This window comes from Saccostrea cucullata, unplaced genomic scaffold (assembly GCF_032062105.1).
Source record: "Saccostrea cucullata isolate Sc308-1 unplaced genomic scaffold, CSIRO_AGI_Scuc_v1 ctg2792, whole genome shotgun sequence".
Lineage (NCBI taxonomy): Eukaryota > Metazoa > Mollusca > Bivalvia > Ostreida > Ostreidae > Saccostrea > Saccostrea cuccullata.
The window spans coordinates 13939-38499 of record NW_026935186.1 but is presented as its reverse complement, the minus strand read 5'-3'; the positions used below and the strand labels follow the sequence as shown (position 1 = coordinate 38499).

The window sequence follows — 24561 nt, the reverse complement described above, 5'->3', positions numbered from 1 at the left end:
ATTTGGAATGACCTTGACCTTTGACCTTGAAATGAATTTGAAGGCAAAAGGTCATTGAATGTTATGCAGTTGTTTCATGTCTCTACGACTTTTCGTTTTGAAAATTTTTAATTTTCTGTAAAATTTATAAACTTTCAGGGGCAGTTACTCATTGAAGGGGTCAAAGAAAACTTTCGCAATGAATAGATTGAAAAGTCTCCTAAATTAGTTGAAGACAATGGTGAAGGTTTTATATCTCTACGGTTTACGGTTTCTGAGGAGTAGCGATAACAAGCTTTACAGTGAAAGGGGCAATAACTGCATAAGGGGTCGAAGTTAAAACATGGGGGGTCATTTTTCGGAATAATTTTAAATATCCAGTATCATGAACTATAAAGTTTTTCGATAAGTCTTAAGGTGTCAAAACATAAGGTGAGAAATAGAATAATAAAAAACAGAAGCATTTCAAGAGGTCTTTCCACAGAAAGGTGGAAAGACCTAATAAACAGAACAATTTCAATAGGTCTTTCCACGGAAAGGTGGAAAGACCTAAATAGAACACAGTGTGTTAGATGGAATGGTTCTCAGTCAGAGAAATAGATATATCAACTATAGGCGTTCCTCAAGGATCAATACTTGGGTCATTGTTTTTCATCCTTTATTTCAATGACTACCCAGTCTAATTAAAACACTCAGCAGCTCACATGTATGCTGATGATACAACTCAGGATGTCTCAGATAAGTGTATCAATGTTATTAAAAAAAATTGCATAGCATTCTTATCAATACGCTAGATTGGATGGAGAAAAACAAGTTAATAATCAATCATCAAAAAAAAAAAATCAGTGCATGTTAATTGGTACGGAACAAAGTTTGAGAAACTGTAGGAATTTATGTATTAAAGTGGATAGTATTGTGATTGAAAGTGTTGTGCGAAACTACTTGGTGTTTACATCGACAGGTGCCTTACATGGTCTGATCACGTTGAAATTTAACAAAACAACTTGCTTTCAAAATAGATGTTTTGTCTAGATTAAGATCGTCATCTAGGTTATTGTTAAATTTTTTTAATACAATTGTTTTTCCCAATTTTCATTATTGTTGTACTGTATGGGGCAATATGAAAACAAAGAAGGTCTTAACAAACCATGTAAACTCCAAAAGCGAGCTGCTAGAATGATTTTAAACACAACTTTTTAAACACCTACATCGGAAATGTTTCTACAACTGAGATGATTGCCAATTAATTATTAACTTATGTATAGAAATGTCATCATTGTTTTTAAAGTTCTAAACGGATAAACTTTTACATTTTTCTAAATTTGTACATGAAATAAGCAATAGATCTACGAGACTAAGTCAAAGCAATTCATTATGTATTCCGAGGGCTAAAACAAAATATTATAGATCTTGTGCAATTTACGGTTCCCAGCCATGGAATGAATTGCCAGAATTTTTAAAGAATTGTCCATCATTGCAAAGTTTTAAATCAGCATATATAAGAAATTACTTCCAGTCTACAAACTAAAATGCAAAACAATTAGATTATACTTCTGATTTTCCTTTAGACGCATCTTTGATAAACCATGTGTAAATATTAATTAATATATATATTGTACTTGCTTTATATTTATATGTTTCTGTACATAATCTTCTGTCTGTACAAATGTTTTCAGTGTTTATCAACATTGTCATTACATCCGGAGGGAAAGGCCGTCCCTAGTTTTCTAATCAAAATTCTTCTCATTGTTTACGGAAAGGTGTACTCAGTGACGGACTATTTAATTTTGTGTGGTGATAAATCTTTTCGAGAATTCTAACTTTCTTTGATAAAATAGATTGATCAGGTAAATTAAAATGTTTGTATAAAAGCTGCTGACCACCATGATTTATTTGAAATCGATGACCTGATATTCTTTTGTTAAGTAATTTCTTGGTTTCATCGACATAAACAAGTCCACACAGATTACATTCTATGCCATAGAACACATTAGAAGATTTGGTATAGAAGCTCTGTGAAGTAAGATTAAAAAATGTTTTTAGATTATAGACACTTTCCTAAGCACATTCTTGTCACACTTTTTTAATGCATTGAAATTCTAAACACGTTGAATTTCATCACGTGTAACGGAAAGTGTTCAGAGGCTAAACACTTACATGTTTAGATTTTAAACACTTTACAAAACATGTTATGATACATGTTTACAAATTAAACGCATGAATGTTTTCATTGTCTTCCTGCAAGATAACTGAAAATATAATGAATATAATGAAGCTTGAAAATTAAATCTTTTCATGCAACAATTTTCATTATATGCCTCTCAATGTGCTCCAAGGTTCTTTGAACTTTTCAGAAATGTCTAATTAAAAGTAGAAATGTTAATCCCGAAACAAAATTTTTATTAACATGTTTATTAACATGATATTAAATTAGAAGCGATTTATGGTGCTCTGCAAAGAACCTTGAAGCACATTGAGAGGCATATGATGAAAATTGTTGCATGAAAATATTTAATTTTCAAGCTAAATTTAAAGATTTTTTGAATTAATTCTAAATTAAAGAGTTGTCCTTCCTGGCTGAGGGTTGGAGTCGCTTAAAGAATTGTCATTTGCTTCATTTCAAAATTCAGAGGCAGAGCATACATTTTATATCAGTATGATTCAAATATGAACCACAATTCAAATGATTGTGTACATGTAAGAGAACCTTTCTGTCTTTCATTAGGTCATGAAACACCTTATCCTGAGAAATTAATGTATCTACATATTTTTTCTTCTTCTGTAAGCCGACCGCATGGCAAAGTGGTAAGAACGTCTGCTCTAGAGGCGCAAAGTAAGTAGTTGATTCTTACGTCGCGGGTTTAAATCCCAATTTTGAGCGTGGAGACCGATCCTTCGGATGAGACCGCATAAACCGATGTCCCGTGTCGTAGAAGTTGCTGGCACGAAAAATATTCCGCCCACTCAATGGCCTTGAGTGCCGAGTATAGGACAAAATTTGCAGCCTTCCAGCGGCAAGTTGTGGCATCTCCATATGCGTGAAAAATTCTCGAGAGGGACGTTAAACAACATAAACAATCAATCAATCTTCTTCTGTTATTCAAAGGGAGCATCTGTTTTAATCTAGAGGCCATCTGTTGTAATAAAAACACTGATCATTTTATTTTCATCATTAGTTCCTCCTTCTTACGACAATGTTACCAATCCTAGTTCCCTACCTTCCTTTTCACATGGGAACCAGTACAACCAGTATCAGCCGCCAGCTGGCGCTACAGGACAGTATCTGGGTTACCAATATCCTCCCCAGGATAGTTCCCCTGGTCCTTATCCTGATCAACAAGTCATGGGTGTTCCACAAGGATTGACTCACAATGCAGCGGTAAGACGTAATCTGAGGAAATAAGAGAAAACATTATACATGTAGACACAGATCTGTCTTTAGCTAAAGTTAGATTTTTATTTTAAAAAAAGTACATGATAGATAAGTTTTTTTAAAAAGCCATAGAATAAACGTTTTATTGACTTCTTGCATCCTTTTCATATACTTAATTGAGCCATAAATTTAATTGAGCTGTATAATAAACAAATCTCCACTACGACGTCATCAACTGGTGTTTTATTTTTGAAATGTATAATTGTTTGTATGAATAATTGAAGTGTTCAAACAATACCATGGGTAAAATTAATTCTTTTTTTGGTAAAAAAAAACATTACTCGGTCATGCAAAATGCTGCTTAAATCCTTTAGCATGAAACCTTGCTTAACTTTCTACATTTCTACATATTAGGTGAGTTAGATATCTGGATGTAGTCAAAAAGTTAAATAGATAACCATACAAAAAGTCATATATCTTCGATTTCCTTTTAGGTCACTCAGCCTGTTACTGCTTTCATGATGATTACACCGCTCGCCAGAGAGGGTTACATGATACCGGCCATTCTTTCTTGTGTCTGTTTTTTTCCACTTGGAATTTTTGCCATTTTGGCAGCTCGCAAGGTAATTTAAAGAAAAGGACATAAGCGTTTTTTCAGTAATGTTTGCATTTATAGGGGGAAAAAATTAAGACGAGTGGAAATTTCTCAGTCATGAATAAAGTAGAAGCAGCTGTATGTGTTATTATGTCACCTGAGTAAACTCAGGTGACCTATTGCAATCCGTTTTCGTCCGTCGTCTTGTGTCGTGCGTTAACATTTGAACATTTTTAGCTTCTCCTCTGCAGCCACTGAACCAATTTTAACCAAAATTTGCACAAAGCATCTAAGTGTGAAGGGGAACAAAAATTATGAATTTCATGATCCCTGCCTCCCTGGGGCCTGAGGGATGGGGCCAAAACCATTAAAATTAATGCAATCTTTAAAAATCTTCTTTACTCCTGGACATCAAGCAGTAAAACTATTTGCATGATTATAATCAGCATTGAGTCTTCTACCAAAATTGTGAAATTCATGGCCCTGGGGTCAGGGTTTCAGTGCTAGGGCGTGGCTAAATAAGTATATTGTGAAAATGCATAATTTCTTTGAAAATCTTCTTCTCTGCCCCTTGGTATTTAATAAACCAACTAAGTACATAGTTATGATTAGCAAGGGTGCCTCTACCAAAATTGTGAATTTCATATCCCCGGGGTCAGGGTTCTGGTGTTAGGACGGAGCCTCTATTGATTATACAGTGAAAATGCATGAAATCTTTGAAAATCTTCTTCTCTGCTCCTGTGTATTACATAAACTAAGTACGTGCATAGTTATGATGAGCAAGAGTGTCTCTTTCAAATTTGTGAATTTTATGTCCCCAGGTAAGGGGTTCTAGTGTTAGGTCGGGGTTCTATTGATTATATAGTGAAATACATTAAATCTTTGAAAATCTTCTTCTCTGCTCCTTGGTATTAAATGGGGACCTATGTCGTTCTATATCAAAGCAGCGTTATGTGACGTCACAATAGCGACGTTTGTTTTTTCCCCGCTGACTTATTAAAGAATAACGAACTACATAGTTTACAAAAAGAAAATTTTTTCATGCAATTATAACAGTTTTATTTGATTTATGGAGTTTGTTAACATTAGAATTTTCTTCCTTTGGTTGATAATTTATAGCAATTTTAGTTGTGAAGAAATACGTTCGTGATGTGCTGATATAAAAATGCAAAAAAATATAAGATAAAATTCAGCAAAGACAGCGGCATCCGGGAAATATGTTTAATTTTATGAATACCATTAATTGTATTTAATTTCTGGATAAAAAATGTACTTGTACCTATATTTACTATTTGTGTATGTAGATTGTATTGTATAAAGTCATTCCTAGGTTCTATTAGGTGTTGGTTGTTGATGGGGAAAGGGGGGCATAATGATTAGAATGAAGAAGAAAAGAGTTCTATGTTTAAATTATTTCATATCAAAACAAAAAACTCGTTTTTTGCAAAATAGTTTTATATTCAGATGTTTGTCACTGCTAACTTACCTTTGTTTTAGTGCAGAAAGGTCAATATTTATGACAGAAGAGTACACAAATAAAAGAAAACGTCATATTTCTCGTTTATTTTATCATAAAGGTATACTTTTTTCTTTGTTAAATTAAAAAGAGGGGTCATTTATTTAAAAAAAATATGAATAACAACATTTTCACACAAAGACTTTTTAAGATATTACCTGTTATGCATGTAGGAATTGTAAAAAAATACGACAGGAAAAACGGGGTGATACTTACATTGTGCTCCTTTATAATTTTTCATGCGAGATGAATTACAATGAATTTGCCTTCATTTAAAGATACAAGTCATATAAATTAAATACAAGTTGATTTCGAATGTGATTTGACATTTTTGGTTCTTTTTAGCGCATATTTGGAGTAGAACAATAATGTCTGAAAATAATCTATTTTTAGCATTTTACACTGTTTTTGCACGTGCTCCTGTGTAAGAATAAGCATATAAAGGTATTGTTTTTCATACCTAAAAATTAAAAACAAGTGGTCTGGAACGGGATGTCAAAGTTTTGAAAATTTCACACAAAAACTTTTCGGACATAGGTCCCCCCTTAAGCAGATAAACTACCTATGTAGTTATGATGAGCAAGGACCCTTGTCTTCCAGAATTGTGAATTTCAAGGCATAAGGGTCAGGGGTACCATAGAGAGGGGGGCTGTACATATGTACTGGTAAATAATAAATTGTTTTAAATCTGCTTCTTGGTAATAATCAAATATTTTGAAAAGCAAGGACGCCTTTTCAAAAATTGTGGATCTAGGCCTAAGGGTCAGGGATTCATATGTGGTAGGGGCACTACTGATTACTTCTGAATATTACTAGTTGAAATGCATTTCGAGTTCCCCTACCCTGCCTGTGGGTATTAAGTAACTAAACTAAGCAACTGCTAAGTGTATTTAATGATGATCAATGTTGCCTCTTTCAAAATTGTGAATGCCATAGCATCTGGCTTAAAACATGAAAAAAAATTCAAACACTGGAATATTATTACGTAATGCTCAGATAACTTACATGTATAAGGCCTATGGGCTTTTTGTTGTATTCATATTGCATGTATTTGAGTGTAACATTGAAAATTTTCACACCAAACGTGATCTTTATCTCAACAGGATACAGTCAAATACTAAAATTCAGCTAAATATCTGCAAGCGTTTAGAAAAAAAAATGCGGAAAACAAAGTGGGACAGACTGACAGACAGACAGGGACAGCTAGATGGACGGACGGACGCCTAGACAAAAAGACAGCTAGACAGACAGACTGACTGACGAACAGACGCAGAGGAAACCTATAGTTCCCTCCGGTTTCATCGGTAGGATACTAATAAATAATGCATGTTTTTGTACATCGGCGCACGAAAGGAAGCGTACTGTAATTAACGTCTCTTATAACGTCGTGATCTCTTTTTCTGCTTCACACACGTCTGTTAACATATTCAATAATTATCTTCAAAGTGAAAGGCCACTCTTGACTGAGGAACTTATTCAAATTCACGACTATCATTTTTTTAAAGGCAGTTGAAATCGTCCTACATTGTCGGCATAAGAGACTGCTCTCTTTACACATTGTTTCTACTACCGGTATAGAGGAAAAACTCTCGATTGTATTATGTATTTCATGCCTTTAAACAATTACTTCTTTTAAAAAATTAGTATGCAATGCCACTTCTGTACCAATTTTCCCTATCTTTGATGTATATTAATCATATCCAAAACAATTCATTACATCTCCGTGGGTCGTTTACGCGTTTGACGACGTCATTTTCAATTCCGACTCCACTTTAGAAATCATGACATCAATCGTCTGTATTTAATGCTATTTAGATTAAATTTTGATTATTAAACTTTTGATTCTGATTTCACTGATTTAAATTTAAGTTCAATGTTTTACATTGTACTAAAGAAATAAAAGCAATTGTTATAGTGATATGTGTTAATTATTCCAAATTGTGTTCGTGCGACGACAGGCTTCATCGGCCTATATATAAATCGTCTTAATATTATAAATATGAAAGATATATACTTAAGAATTTACAATTTTAATGAACGTTAAATATATTATGTCCATGCAAAATTTGGTTAGTATTAGTTGCATTTCATTAGCATTACCTACGACTTTTTAGGACAACCCTCGTACATGGTTACTGTCTTGAAATAAAAGCGATATTTGGGCAAGGGTAAGAAAACGTGATAAAGGGCGAGGCTTGCCAACCCCTCTTACATTTTCACTCGAGCCCAAATATTGCTTATATTTCAAGAGAGTAACAATGCATTTTGTTTATCCAGCAAATGATATTTACATCTGACCGTCCAAAACAAGCTATTTTCAACGGATTTAGGCACATCTCTGCAGTTGAAACTATGACGCTATGGCGTAATCATAGCAATACATATGACGCCACAATGCTTTTAGAACGTCGGAATACATGCACGAGGCAGTGTCCAAATAAAGCTTTGGTTTATTAGGTTACCTTTATAAGGGCAATGCAAGGGAAAGTTGCAAGATAAAAATAATTTTCCGACACATTTGCACGAAACCTTACCCGTGTTTTTTTTTATGTTTTAATTATGAACCGAGATTTTTCGTAAAACACGGCTTAACTCGGGATTCTAGCAGCACTTTCCAAGTTTGTCAGAAGGCAATCTCTCCTTCTGTAAAAAACTTATGTTTTGCAATATACAGCTTATTGCTGTTCTGTTGCATTATTTTTGTCACGAATGACAGAGGAAAGGTCGACCGGGATACATATATATCTGACTGTCTTTAAAGAGAATATAATTAATGAAAATAAATTAGCAGACCTGTTTTATTAACTGAAATTCATATGAATTTCACAAAATATTCACGATATTTGCATTTAAACTCCATAATACGCATCTTTATACATGCCGTCTTAGCCAAATTCTCTTTACACAACATGATCAATTCCCAAGATACCTAATGTACACATATGACGTCATCGGTGGTAGATTTAAATTAAAATGAAAGATCTGATACGTACAAATTAACAAAATAAAAGAACATATCATTTTTATTAATGTTTACACGTTTCTATTCATTTTCTAGAGATAAATTACATCTCTAAAACCAAAATTACGAAAACGTATTCTAAAATTGACGACACATCGCCTACTATGAATTCATATTACATAACCGATGTAATCAATGTAGAATGCTCTTTATGCTTCCTTAGTACAACTGTACATAAAAAAACGTAATTCACTTGTAAGGTGAGAAATGGGATTTATGTAACACTGGATAAGGACAGTTAGACGTTTGTAAAAGTAACATAAGTAACAGTGCGACATTTAACTCCGGACACGACATAGTCCGGACTTTTTACTACCATTTCTAATTGTCATGTCCAAAAAAAATTTACAGTACCTGGTGGGATTTCTTAGCAGTATCACATATTCTCATGTTGAACTCATAGACATCTCTGCTTTAAAAGATATGAAGTCCTAAATATCAGAATCCCATGGGAGAATGGTGGGATTTTCAGTCCCACCAACTATCCCACCATTCTCCCATGGGAGAAAAAATGTCAGATGGGAGAAAAATTCTCAGATGGGATTTTTTCTCCCATTAGGACTTTTTCTCCCACAAACTTGTTCAAATGGGATAAATCCCATGGACTCTAACAAATGGGATATTTTCTCCCATGAATTGTCAAATATGGGATAAATCCCATAGAACATGATATGTGGGACATTTACTCCCATAGATATTCAAAAATGGGATAAATCCTATATGTAACTGATCAATGTTGTAGTGTTGTCACGATGATCGATTTATAATCGATGATCGGTCGGAAAGGCTGTCGATTTTAGACAATCGATTGGAGATTTGAACAATCGATTAATCGGTATATTTCAGCACGTCTTTTTTACTTAAAATTTGTTTAAATAAATCAAAAGATAATGATATTTGTATTTCTAAAGTGAAGAAACTAAAGTACATCTGTACTTGTATAAATGAAATATATTAGTTTTCAGTATTTGGGGGAATTCACTAATTGTCATTTTATTTGGAATCATGAGGATTTGCAATATTAAATGTCTTATAACAGTTAAAAAATTAATTCCATATACATTTTAGATGATCATGTAATTTAAAGCCTGATCTGTCAATGCTTACTTTCCCCAGGTCAAGTAACTCCTAATCATGCAAAAATCTGTATTGCTGAAATTGTTTATCAAACTGCATATATACTGTTTTTAGAATTTCGATCTGTACAATGCACCTTAACTTACATTATTTAACAATAAAATTCTAAGTTATATAAAATCTAATGCCTATTTATGCAAAGGGTAACCGATTCAATTATTGGCCGATGATCAGTTGGTTAGGGTCAACCGATGCTACCAATTAATCGATTTTGATTTTCAACCGATTTGACAACACTACAATGTTGCATCCAAATATTTTTAAGTAATCAATATTCATATGCATATTATCTGAAGTAAATACTTTTTTTGAAATTCATTAACAATCATCTCATCAAAACATTGCTTATTAGTTTAAAAAAAAATACTGTAACAAGAGACCCAAGGGCCTTGAATTGCTTCTGATAGATTGTACAATCTATCACTTCTATTTGAAGCCTCTAACTCTAAGTATCCTATGACCCAAGATGCATCAACTGACAGAGTTTGAAGATTCTTAGCCAAAAAGTACCCGAGATACTTAAATATAGACATAAAATGTTAAAAGTAGGTCACCATGGCCAAAGTTTGATAATTCTAAGCCAATAAGTACCTTAGATATTCAAAAGTAAGTCATCATGACCTACTTTTTGGTCGACATTATCCCAAAACCCAAGATGCATCAACTGACAGAGTTTGAAGATTCTAAACCAAAGAGTACCCAAGATACTTAAATATAGCCATAAAATGTCACAAGTAGGTCACTATGACCTAGTTTTTAAAAGGCATTCTCTGAAAACCCAAGATGCGTCAACTGACAAAGTTTGGAGATTCTAAGCAAAAAAGTACCTGGGATACTTAAATATAGACATAAAAAGTCGCAAGTAGGTCACTATGACCTAGTTTTTGAATGTCATTCTCTGAAAACTCATGATGCATCAACTGACAAAGTTTAGATGATTCTAAGCCAATAAGTACCTGATATAGTAAAAAGTAGGTCACTGTGACCTACTTTTAGGTCAACAATCTTCGAAAAACCAAATTGCATGATCAACTGATAAAGTTTAACGATTCCAAACAAATAAGTACCAAAGATACTTAATTGTAGCCATAAAATGTCAGAAGTAGGTCACCATGACCTAGTTTTTGAACGACATTCTTTGAAAACCAAAGATGCATCAACTGACAAAGTTTGATAATTCTAAGACAATAAGTACCCTAGATATTCAAAAGTAGGTCACTGTGACCTAGTTTTTGGTCGACATTCTGTGAAAACCCAAGATGCATCAACTGACAAAGTTTGAAGATTCTAAGCAAAAAAAGTACTTGAGATACTTAAATATAGCCATTAAATGTCACAAGTAGGTCACTACGACCTAGTTTTTGAGCGGCATTCTCTGAAAACCCAAGATGCATCAACTGACAAAGTTTCAAGATTCTAAGCCAAAAAGTATACGAGATACTTAGATATTGCCATAAAATATCATAAATAGGTCACTCTGACCTAGTTTTTGGCCGACATTCTGTGAAAACCCAAGATGCATCAACTGACAAAGTTTTGATGATTCTAAGTCAATAAGTACCTAATATAGTAAAAAGTAGGTCACTGTGACCTACTTTTAGGTCAACATTCTTCAAAAACCAAAAATGCATTAACTGACAAAGTTTAACAATTCTAGACAATTAAGTAACCAAGATACTTAATTATAACCATAAAATGTCAGAAGTAGGTCACAATGACCTAGTTTTTGAATGACATTCTTCGAAAACACAAGATGCATCAACTGACAAAGTTTTGATGATTCTAAGCCAATAAGTACCTGAGATATTCAAAAGTAGGTCACTGTGACCTAGTTTTTGGTCGACATTCTTGGAAAACCTAAGTTGCATCAACTGAAAAAGTTTGATGATTGTAAGTTAATAAATACCTAATATAGTGAAAAGTAGGTCACCATGACCTACTTTTTGGTCGACATTCTCCGAAAACCCTAGATGCATCAACTGACAATGTTTGAGGACTCTAAGCCAATAAGTACCCAAGATTCTTAAATAGAGCCATAAATTGTGAAAAATAGGTCACTGTGACCTACTTTTTGGTGGACGATTTCCGAACACCCAAGATGCATCAACTGACAAAGTTTCATGATCATAGGTCTAAAAGTATAAAAAAAATTATATATATATGCCCTTTAAACAACATTAAAACAAATGAAATGTCTGCAAAATTTAAAAAGTAGGTCACAGGTTTTTTAGCAACCTGGTACTTTTGGTTCATTTACTATCTGATCATCTCCAATTCTTTAAGGATGACAACTCATAAGTTTTTGTATAATGATTGACAATGATTAGCCAAGGGGTTCTTGAGTTATGGCCCATATTCTAAATCATTTACCCACACAGCACACCGCAAAAATGATCATAGCATTACTGGTAGCTCTTTGAGCCTTTAATGGCTCAGGAGAGCTAACAAGAAACACATGAACCACATCACTAACTTAAGCTAAGAAAATCAGTTCAGCATAAAGCTTGAAAAGTTTATCATGTTTATAGGGGATTACCTGAGGATGCTTCCATATGAATACACATGTATAAGAAAATGCTAAATTGGTGCTCTTGAGCAGAAAATTAAAAAAAAATCTCTACATCTTCATTTGTAAAAATTTTTCCCCCATTGTGACCCTTTCTTATCCCCGAGAGTCAATTAAGATTTATCAATGAAGAAACTTAAATCTAACACATCCTGAGGATGCTTTCTGAATCCATAATTAATAGCTAAATAAAACTTTGTTGTTCTTGAGAAAATGATTTTTTTACTAATTATATATTCCTATGTTGATCCCCCAACGGAACCCACCCGAAACCCAGGAACCCTTGGAACTATAATGTTATAAATAAGAAAAGTTTCTGCTAGCTAATTTTTAAAACCACATTTATTTTTTTTCTTTAGATTTCTTTTGGATTTGCAAACTGGTTAAGTTTGGAGATATCATTTCAATCTGAATTTCAAAAATTGCAGCAGAGTCAACAAAGTGGGAAAACAAATGATGAAAAAAATGCAATGGAAAGAAAAAATTTAAAGCAATTCAAAGAATAATGCACTGGTTCCCTGCTCTCTGTGTCTTAGTGACTGGGATGTCATTTTTTATAATATAATGTTTGAAATATGAAAAACCAATCATAATTTATGTCAAAGTGATCACGTGGAAAGTAAAAATTCTTGAAATTTAGGTCAAACATGGAGGTCAAGGTGTTAAAAGCCATAGGATGATCAGAAACATCTTACTTCTAATAGGCTAATTACTTAGGATAACATTTTTGAAAAATTAGGTCAAATGTTACGGCCAAGGTCATACGCTCAAAAAGCATAATATATTTAGGAAAGTTTTGTCACAAGTAATAGACATATGTAATATGGAAGCCCTATCTAATTTCTCTTGCAAAATTCATCATTAATTTAAAGTAATTTTAATATTAAAAGTAGGTCAAATTTCAAGGTCATTGGGTCAAAATTTATAGTATACTTGAAAAATGTCTTATCACAGGTAATCACTATTGTACATGTGAAATCCCTATAGGCTATCCCTTCTAATTCAAAAGTTATGAGTACATGCAAGGTTATCATGTTGGACTGACAGATGAATGAAATTCCATAATTCCCACGCTTTCGCAAAAACAGGGGACAATATTGACATCTACAACATAAAGGCCACCAGAAATTACCCTCAATCAAATTCATAACATGTAAATACTTTTTACTTACATCACTCATCAGTTTTGTGCTGATATATCTGTGCATGCACATGTAAACGCAGTTACAACTTACACTCGTAAACAAGACACTGACTGCAGAATTCAAATGGACATTTTGTGATGTTAGTGGAGTAATTCACACACGCTAAATCAATCGAATGATTTTAAACTTGCGTGAATTAACCCTTGTTAGAATAAAGTTAACTTCTTACTTTCGTCTTCGGCAGGTGGTCTATATTTATAAAGCGTTTCTCTGACTTCGACTCGAAGTGCACACTAAAACCCGCACATATCATGCAGATTGATAATTCATCTGCAGAGTGCATATCCAACTGTTCAATTTTCTTTATGTGAACTTTTCTAATCTTTTCATATTAACTGCCCAATTCTTGTCTAAAATTAAAATAATAAATGATTAATATTTGTGTGTGTCTGCATAGAGGGTATAAGGACCGGTATATAAAAATTACATTTTCATATCAGCAATCTTGCTACAGTTACACGTAACGTAAATACATATCGTGGTATTTTTGTTGACATCCGTTTATCAATTTATTTCGCAGTAAAAATGGTAAACAAGATCTCAAATAACCCCCCCCCCCCCTTCCGATCGGTCTGTTAGCATGTAGTGGTTAATTTTTAAATTGTATATTTTTAGACAAGGAAAGTAGATATGCCAGTCAGTCTTCAAACTTACATGTTTTTGATAATGATAGGATGTAAATGATAGGAATATCAAAGTATAAACCATTAAACAAAAGTTAAATTTCTTACCCATCCCCCGTTTATCTTATAAATCGATTTATGAACTATATCATACCATGATTTTCATTTTACATTACACTCATTTATCAGTTTATATTTATTGAGAAAATTTAACTGTGAAACTTAATATGCTTAACTTATTCATAAACATAATTTTATAAAACATACGTTGATGTATTTTTAATTTTCATGATTTTTGAAAAGGATTTCAGTCACTCTCAATAAATGTTTTGTGTTGTGGGAAGGTATAACCATGATGATTACGTGCTGCGTGGCTTTTCAATAGATTTTATCGTTTTATTCTTTATAAACTTATAAATCCCATATTGCAATGGAAATCATGATAGGAGACACCTGTCTTCTACCATTGTTTATTTAGACTCCAGTGTCGACATGGTCGATCCACACTAATACACAATCTATTGTAAGATTCACCCTCGGGGCTATATATTCCGAGGGGTACATGGTAACCTAGACATACACGTACATGTGTATATTGGTTCATACTATACCTATTCCCACTTTTTGAAAATCAGGTAGGAAAAGTCAAGATTTCAATTGAGAATAGGTGGAATTTTTGTGTAAACAAATAATTAACTATATATTAACATACACTTAGTGTATATAAACAATAATTAATGAACACCAATGTAGGCCAGGACTGGTATATTTGCTTTTTTAAAATGATAAATCAGAATTTTTACCGATATTTGAAATAAAAAATGGATTTTTAAGGGAATCAAATAAGATTTTCCCCATAAATTTATTTATTCTAGAATCCTCCTTTTTAAATGCCTTTCCTTCAAAAATCTATTATATGTTCTAAAATCAAGATATTAAAATGCATTTTCTTGTAAGATCTTTTTTCTTACTTTCTCAAATCCATATTTTTGAAGGAAATGATATTTCCACGGGCGTAGCAACAGGGGGGGGGGGGGGCTGCCCCCACCTTTTTCCCAATTTTACTTATATTATAGGAAATGTTAATTGAAAGCCTGGTTGGTCCCTCCTTTTTAGACTTTTAGTGATGTACTGAAAATGAAGTATTAGAATTGGTGTATTAGAATTGGTACTGAAAGTAGTTGACATAAAAATTAAACATACCCCCCCCCCCCCCCCCCACGAAATAGGATTTTCGACTTTGGGCAAGTTTTTTTTTTTTTTTTTTTTTTTTGCTTGTCAACTTTTTCAGGTAAGTAAAAAAAAAAATTTCTCTGGCTGCCCCCCCCCCCCCACTTTCAAAAACGATGCTACACCACTGATTTCTCACAAATATCTGACTTTAAATGTTAACAAAATACAGCATTATTAACTTTCTTAAACAAACAAATTAACTATCTAAACATCCATTGTTATTAGCAAGTGGAAGTAGGTTGAAGTGAGATTTTTACAAAGTGGGAATAGGTAGAAGACACCATGTTTATTCAAGGATTCGGCTATGTACGGACACCTGTCATTTCCTGTTTATATTACATATTAATAATGGTGTATACAATGTCATGTAGTTCCTTGTACGTGCAGTTTAAATGACCATATAACGCTACAGTTTTACAACTAGTGCAGGCTATACATGTAAAAAAAATAATTTCAGGTTTTAAAAAATATATACGGTTCGACATTTCTACCTGAACCCAGGAATTATAATACAATAAGTTCCATGGGTGTTTTTTTTTTTTCGTTAAAATTATCAACAATTGAATTTGTAGGTCTCTATTTTTTTTTTAATTCCATACTGTTGTTCTTAAGGATTTACATTTCAGATTTAGAAGGAATTAAATGTTCCTTTTATTATTATTTTTTTTTGGCTTGTCAACTTTTTCAGGTACGTAAAAAAAAAATCTCTCTGGCTGGCCCCCCACTTTCAAACTGGAATATCTAGATCTGGGACGTGTAGATATATTGGTTTCTCGGAAGTTAGGAAAAAGGGGGGATAGGTTTAACACCAACCTTTAGTTGCTTAATTGTTATTTAAACAAAATGCAAGATTATGAAAACAGATAAAACGAAGAAGGTTTGATATTATAATATTTTCTGTGAAATCAAACTCAGATGAAATAACCCGATAAATTAACGTTGAGCTTAACATAAGACACCCGCCCTAATAATGGTATCGTCCAAATCTAAAGAGTTTAGAGGTCAACATAGTCAATATCTCGGAGTAAGGTCTTGTGTCACGCTTACAATAAAAATCCTATTAAAAGTTGTAATTTATATAAAAAATAAATATATAATTCAAAAATAGCTCTTATTCTTGCTTTCAAATGTTTCATAACCGATCTAATCTTGTTACTATTGAGGACACTATATTCATCACACGATTCTCTTTACAGAGTTCTGTCCCTTTCTAGCATCTAATATAAAGATTTAAAATATGTATGATCTTTTCGTTACTTTAAACTATTTTTTCATATAAACAATAATATCCAATGTAATTTTTTATTTTAAAATAGATTGGGCGAGAACGATTTCTATAAAAATTTAATAGAGAAAAAGGAAAATTTATAGATCCTTGATTTAAATTAACATGAGTAATCAAAGCTGTCTCCGGAGAACTGTTGGTATATAAAGAAGGTAATAAGACTTACTAAATGTATGAAAGCAACTTTGTTTTAAGTGGACTGAAGAAAAAATCCTTTCTAAAAGTGTTGTGAAATGTATAGAAAATTTCTGAAAATACGATAAGATAGAAATGTTGATTGAATCTGTAAGTTGAATCAATTTCATGTGTATACAACGCTACCAAGTACCCTGCAACTTGGTAGTACAGATTACACATAATGTATGTCTCTGCACGAGGAATTGCGATCGAGGATATATTGCAGCTAATATCTGTCAATGATGCTACTAGTCAAACATGTTTATGATCCAAATCTCTTTCAAAGTGTCATTTTTTTCATATATTGATATCTTTCGAATTGACAAACTTGGCTATGTACACGAAGACCATATATGGAGTAAGAACGGAAAGCTAAAAAATATTTCTATACATTTTATCGACATTCTATAACCCCCCCCCCCCCCCCCAAAAAAAAAAGAAACAAAACCGCTGCCTCCACATGTAGACGTCTTTTTGACAATACGAATATCATGAAACAAAATTATGAAATTAATGTGTTTGTATAAAACTTTCATCAGTTGTCATCAGCTGAACCCACCTCCTTACATGTACCCCCACCCCGATCTCAAAGGAAAATTAATTCATTACAAGCCCCCCCCTCACCCTTGTTGATATACAACTAACATAATTTTACAAAACATTTATGTAATCATTCTCGCACGATTAAAGAAAATAATCAGGCCTTCTTAATTAAAAAAAAATTTGGTTGCTCTCTCCTGACCGACTAACTTTTTTAACTTCCCGAGGGCGATATTTAATATTTAACTCCTCTTATCCCGTCACCCGTCAATTACTAAATTAAAATTTTCTGGAGAAAAAAAGATTTTCAAACCTTACTGCTTTATCGGCCTTAATTCCCATAATTCACATTTATAGCAAGGTAATTTTTTTTTTTTTTTGGTTTAGTTTTTTTATTCACGCATGCCTCGATCATCATACATCTATTGTTATGCATAAAATCGCCTATATGTTTTGTAATCTCTAAACTGTTGTAAAAATTGTTAAGAGATTCAAATAAATGATTGAATGATTGATTGCTCAACGATAATTTTACCCCAAGTCGGGTGAGGGCAAGCCATACATTATTTAAATGATAGCCTGATCAATGCTTACAAGATCTGTACCTGATTAATAAATTATTTTAATTGCAGGAGTGTTATAACTTTTAAAAACAGTCTGAATTAAAAACGTCCTCTATTAGTGTTGTCATGAAAGTGATAATTTGCAGGTGAATTTTCAATAGATCTAAAGAAATTTATTGATTCTGAAATTTGTTTTGATTGAAATGACTGAATGGATTCCGATTTCACACCTTTGTAAATACAGTATATTGGAACATTTAGCCAGAAGGAATTTTCTCACACCTCTCAGAAATTCCGCTAAACGATGATATACACATATATTCAAGAATTGTATCCACATAGACTAATCACCACACAGCCATTTCCTGTTTATTATCCACTTGTGTAGAGCTGGTTTCAGAGTAACTACTCTAAAAATTATTTTAAAGTTTTCCCAGTAAAAAGCACATTTCAAAGTGTTGATTAATAAATATACAAAAATGTAGTTTTACTGCATAAAAAATAGATGATAAGCTAAATTTAATTACCAATTTATAACTTAACCTAGGTAATTAGAAATTAATTAAGAGCTAAGTCACAAAATGGGCTAATTATTGAGATATTACCAATGAAAAAAGTCATTGATATTTGTTTACATTTGATAATTAAATGAAAATTTCAAATTATTTGAATGTTAAGCATCATGGTTTCCTCATTCAAAGATCTATTGCCACTTATTTTTATAATTAAGAACCATCATTTATTTAACATCCTAAAATTCATTATATATCACAGATTAAAAATGTGTGTCTTCATGGAATACTTGTCTAACATTTCATCTTAATTTAACAAATTTATATATGCTTTACATACTCGTACATGTATTATGACATTTTCAATTACAGTGTACTTTCAGCCACTCAATTTTAGTTTTAACTCCATTCACTAGAAATGGTACTTTTTCAAACTGAGAACTGATATTGTTTGTGAAATATAATGATTATAAGAACACATATAAAATCAAATGAGGAATATCCAGCTGTGTCATCGATATTGCATCTTAATAGTATAATGCATCTGAGCCCTTTGTTACATTCCTTAAAAAACTTTTATTATTTAGATATGTGCACAATCATATGAAATAACAATTTAATCCAGAATGACCAAATATCTTCAGTATTACTGATAAAGAAAAAAAGTAGAAATTCTAATATTGTAAAAAGACTAGTCTTCATTTTCATGGGCTTCCATGTTAAACACATCCAGTCGTACATGTATATGCATGTACTTGAATGTGTGTTCTCTTAAATGGCCATAACTTTTCAATAGAATTTGGCAACTATGGTTTTGTTTTTCTTGTAAAAGCATAAACTTTCCAAAATCCATCATCATGTTATACACAGTCTCTCGTACTGGTGTGTTCTCGTAAACGACCATAACTTTTTTTACTTTTTTTGTTTGGCATATTTGGTGTATTTTATCTTGTAAAAGGATGGACTTTCTAAATCTAAAATTTTAATGATATTAAAATTGTAAAATGACTGTAAAAAAACTATTCATAGGGAGAATCCATCATCATGTTATACTCTGTCAATCGTACTAGTGTGTTCTCTTGAATGGTCATAACTTTTTTATTTCTCAATGAAATTTTGCCAATTTGATATTATTTTGCTCACAATAGCATGTACTTTTTAAATAAAAAATGATGAATTGTAAGAGGACTGAAATTATCATACAGAAAATCCATCATCATGTCATATTATTACTCCATTAACCGTACTAGTGGGTTCCCTTGAATGATTATAACTTTTTTATCTCTCAATGAAATTTTGCCAATTTGATATTATTTTGCTCACAATAGCATGTACTTTTTAAATAAAAAATAATAAATTGTAAGAGGACTGAAATTTTCATAGGGAGAATCCATCATCATGTCATATTACTCCATTAACCATACTAGTGTGTTCTCTTGAATGACCATAACTTTTTTATTTCTTAATGAAATTTTGCCAATTTGATATTATTTTGCTTACAATAGCATATACTTTTTAAATGTAAATTAAATGATAAATTGTAAGAGGACTGAAATTATCATAGGGAGAATCCATCATCATGTCATATTACTCCATTAACCGTACTAGTGTGTTCCCTTGATTGACCATAACTTTTTTTATTTCTCCATAAAAATTTGGCAATTTAATATTATTTTGCTCACAATAGCATGTACTTTTTAAATAAAAAATGATAAATTGTAAGAGGACTGAAATTTTCATAGGGAGAATCCATCATCATGTCATATTACTCCATTAACCGTACTAGTGTGTTCTCTTGAATGACCATAACTTTTTCATTTCTCAATGAATTTTTGCCAATTTGATATTATTTTGCTCACAATAGCATGTACTTCTTTACTGTAAAATGATAAATTGTAAGAGGACTGAAATTGTCATAGGGAGAATCCATCATCATGTCATATTATTCCATTAACTGTACTAGTGTGTTCTCTTGAATGATTATAACTTTTTACTTCTCAATGAAATTTTGCAAATTTGATATTATTTTGCTCACAATAGCATGTACTTTTTAAATATAAAATGATAAATTGTAAGAGGACTGAAATTCTCAAAGGGAGAATCCATCATCATGTCATATTACTCCATTAACCGTACTAGTGTGTTCTCTTGAATGACCATAACTTTTTTATTTCTCAATGAAATTTTGCCAACTTGATATTATTTTGCTCACAGTAGCATGTACTTCTTTACTGTAAAATGATAAATTGTAAGAGGACTGAAATTCTCAAAGGGAGAATCCATCATCATGTCATATATTACTCCATTAATCATACTTGCTTTATATTACTTTTCAATGAAATTAACCAGTTTTGAATATAGACTTTCTTGTAATAGCATGCACTTAGTAAATCTAACATAATAAATGAATTTGTGTTAATTTTTTTTTAACATTTAAGGAAATAGGAGACTTTTTTCTAATACACAAGGCAAGGTTTAAAAATTTAAATAAATTATAGAAGAAAAGGAGGAGTTTTAGCTGCCATATAAATACAAACATTTATTATTAATATTTGATAAATATTAGGTTTTAATCAGTCAGGTACAATGTACCTGCATACATTTTGTATGAATTTATTATTAAACTTCACCATGGTGGGAGATTTTTAAAGCAGGATAAATACTACTCCCCCACCATGGTGAAGTTTAATAATAAATTCATACAATATGTATGAAAAAAAATTTAATTGGACCAAATTAGGAGCATTTCATATTTAGCGTGTGTCGCAGATTAAAGAAACTGCCTTGATTGTGTTGATTGAACAGTACATTGTTTAAATTCCTAATAAGAGAAGCACGGTTGATTTAAAATGCTAAGCCCACTAGAGTATAATTTATAAAAAAAAAAAAAAAAAAATAAAAAAAAAACACTTCTCTTTGTCATTATTTTATTTTTTCCTAGATTATACATTTTTCATATAAAATAATTCCTAACAATTGTAAATAAAACGTTGTGTATGAGTGGACTTCTGGTTAGTGTACGAGTGGACTTTTTGTGTACGAGTCGGTTTGTGTACGAGTTGACTGGACACCGAAAAAACAGAGATGCAAGAACTCGGAAAGGAGATGTTGATCTAAGATCTTTGCTGAAAGGATTAATTCACGTACATTTAAATCAATTTAGCCTCGTTCTATTTTATTGAGATATTGGTTTAATATGCTTGAATTAGTCCATTTTCACCTCAATGCAAATCGAACTCGGAAGTGCATGAGTAACTGTTTACTGTTTAGTTAGGCCTATTTATCAACGGGAACAGAGGTAGAAATAGTATAACAAGTGTAAATTAATCATCTTGTGTTGTGCAAAAACGAATGTTAGGAATGCTTTATATCATGCGATGCTTTGACAAATAGGCCTACACATCGGACATTACCACAATAAACAAAATGATAAGTAGGCTAGATGAGTGTATTTAAAATAATATGAATTATAATAGGCAAGTATGCTTATACATTTTGGTAACTATCCTATTCACCTGTAATTTAATAGTTAATTTAATAAAAGAATTAAGTTAAACATGGCCAAAATTAAAAAGTGAATATCTTGATTCATTAATTACTCTTGTTACAGTTAGAAGTACTAAATCATCATAAATATAAACATGATAGCCATTGATAGGCCTAATAGATAATTCATAAATTTTTCATGTACTAACATGACTAATTGGCTTAGCATCATAATCTTTAATGTCAGTTGATGCATCTTTGGACCTCGGAGTATGTCGACTTAAATGCAGGTGACTCTGACCTGTCTTTGGAATGTTATAGCTGTGTTTAAATAATTTCAGTTACTAATTTGCCTAGGCATCAAACATTCTTGGTTGATGCATCTTGGGTTCTTTAAGTATGTGGAAAGAAAAGTAGATCACTGTGACCTGATTAAGTATTTTCTCAGGTTCTATAAGCTATTTGGATTAAAATCATTTAATTCTGTCAGTTGATGCATCTTGGACCTCAAAGTATGTCAATTGAAAAGTAGGTCACTGTGAGCTACAAAATTATATGGTAATACAATTAAATATTTTAGGTATTAATAAGTGTAGAATCATCAATCATTGTAATTTGTTGAAACTTGGGTCCTCAGAGAATGTCAACTGAATAGAAGGTCAACATGGCCTACTTTTGAAATTTTATGGCTTATCAGGTGATTCAAGACCCTTGGGTCTCTAATTCTTCATACATTCATCTATAATTTGATAACATTTAGAATGCTAACTTGGTTTTGGTTATGCCTTATGGGATTTATCCCACATCTGAATGTTTATGGGAGTAAATGTCCCACATATCATGTTCTATGGGATTTATCCCATATTTGACCATTCATGGGAGAAAAAATCCCATTTGTAGGTATCCGTAGGATTTATCCCATTTGAACAATTCTGTGGGAGAAAAAATCCTAATGGGAGAAAAAATCCCATTTGAGATTTTTTCTCCCATCTGACATTTTTTCTCCCATGGGAGAATGGTGGGATAGTTGGTGGGACTGAAAATCCCATGGGATTCTGATATTTAGGACTTCATATCTTTTAAAGTAGAGATGTCTATGAGTTCAACATGAGAATATGTGATACTGCTAAGAAATCCCACCATGTGCTATAAAATTTTTATAGACATGACAATTAGAAATGGTAGTAAAAAGTCCGGACTATGTCGTGTCCGGAGTTAAATGTCGCACTATTAAGTTATATAATTGTATAAAATGTCATATATTTCCATATATAGACGTTTGTAAACTTAACAAAATCATTGTATGATAACGTCATATATTTTTATATAATTGTCTTCTCTATGCTTTTTATGCAGGCAAAGACTGCAGCAGCTAACGGAGATGTAGTAGAAGCACAAGCGCAGTCGAGACGCGTACGAATGCTTGTCGGCGTTTCCGTTGTTATTGGACTTTTCATCATAGGATTCTCTATACTTCAAATCGTGATTTCAAATCGTCATTGAAGAGTTTTTCGGCAAGCATACTATAGAATAAGATACGTCCAGAAAAAGAAACTTTCATAACCGGAGTGTGTATTTAAGTGAATAATCAAGAGGAATTTGTCTGCCATATATTTTTTTATATCTGTTATATTTGACCGCTTCTGTACAAGGTGTTCACTTTTCTGTGAAATCAGATCCTACCTGTGTAAATAAACAAATGGTGCATAACTTTTTGTTAAACACTCGATAGCGACCAAAATAACTTTACACATTGTGTGGAAAGAAGGAAAAAATATTTACCCAAATAATTTACAAGAGTTGCAAAAGTCATTACAGAATACAAACACTAGTGCAGGTAAAGTGTAGATAAATAAAAAAATAAAGGTAACGTTAAAGAACTTTCACAAACACGGGGTTTTTTCCACACCGGTGCAAGTGACAAAAACCCAGATGCGATGAATGTGAAGGATATCTATCCAGGCTGAAATCAGATATTTAAAATTTAATTAGACGTATGCTTATTTAAATCAACAAGTCGCGTGTAGCTTCATTGTGACTTTATATACTGATTTTGTGTTTTATCTTATCAAGGTACAAATCATGCGTTTGAGTAAAATATTTACACGAGAATAACTTTAAAGTAAATCTTCAGTAATACATTAATTTTCTACCTATTTTCATTATCTACAAACAGATTGCTGTTAATTTTAAAACCATATTTATATGTTTACACTATTGAAACACCGAATTAATCGCTTTTATAACTAAAAGACCTATGCACTGCTAGAATTTATTTTTGTATTAAAATTTTTTGTCATTGATAATATACGGTGCAGTATTCTTAAATTTGCTGACCTAGATACATACTGAAAATACAGATGATTTTTTCTTAACTGATGGAGGATCATGATTTACTTGAATGTACATTTACACTACATGTGCTTTGGTTTACTGTAAACCATTATTCACGACGAATTTATTTCATTTTTACGATCAAGCCTTTTGTATCTGTCATTGATAAAAAAAAGAGACTTTTAGGGTTGGTTGGCGGCGAGAAATGTTCTCAAAGTCGAGACTCTCGCACGCGAACAATAGTTGGTTTACAGTATTTGAAATCCTTAAATTTTCATTTTAACTTCATTTTCTTTCCTGTCTGTATTTATAAACCACTTTGATATGCTTTGTCTACTTTCTTAAATTCAATATCGACATATTTTATACCTAATTAACTGAATGAAAACGATGTATTTTGAATTTTTTTAAATAA

At 32.1% G+C, this 24561-nt stretch overlaps 1 protein-coding gene across 1 annotated transcript in view; it reads left to right on the top strand.

Moving 5' to 3' along the window:
* LOC134242101 (uncharacterized) overlaps window positions 1-24561 on the top strand; it is a 33243-nt gene extending 8682 nt beyond the window's left edge. The window contains exons 2-4 of the mRNA XM_062724120.1: window positions 3156-3358; window positions 3847-3975; window positions 23169-24561. Of these exons, the coding sequence (XP_062580104.1) occupies window positions 3156-3358; window positions 3847-3975; window positions 23169-23315 (479 nt within the window). The 3' untranslated portion in view covers window positions 23316-24561. The remainder of the gene's footprint in view (window positions 1-3155; window positions 3359-3846; window positions 3976-23168) is intronic.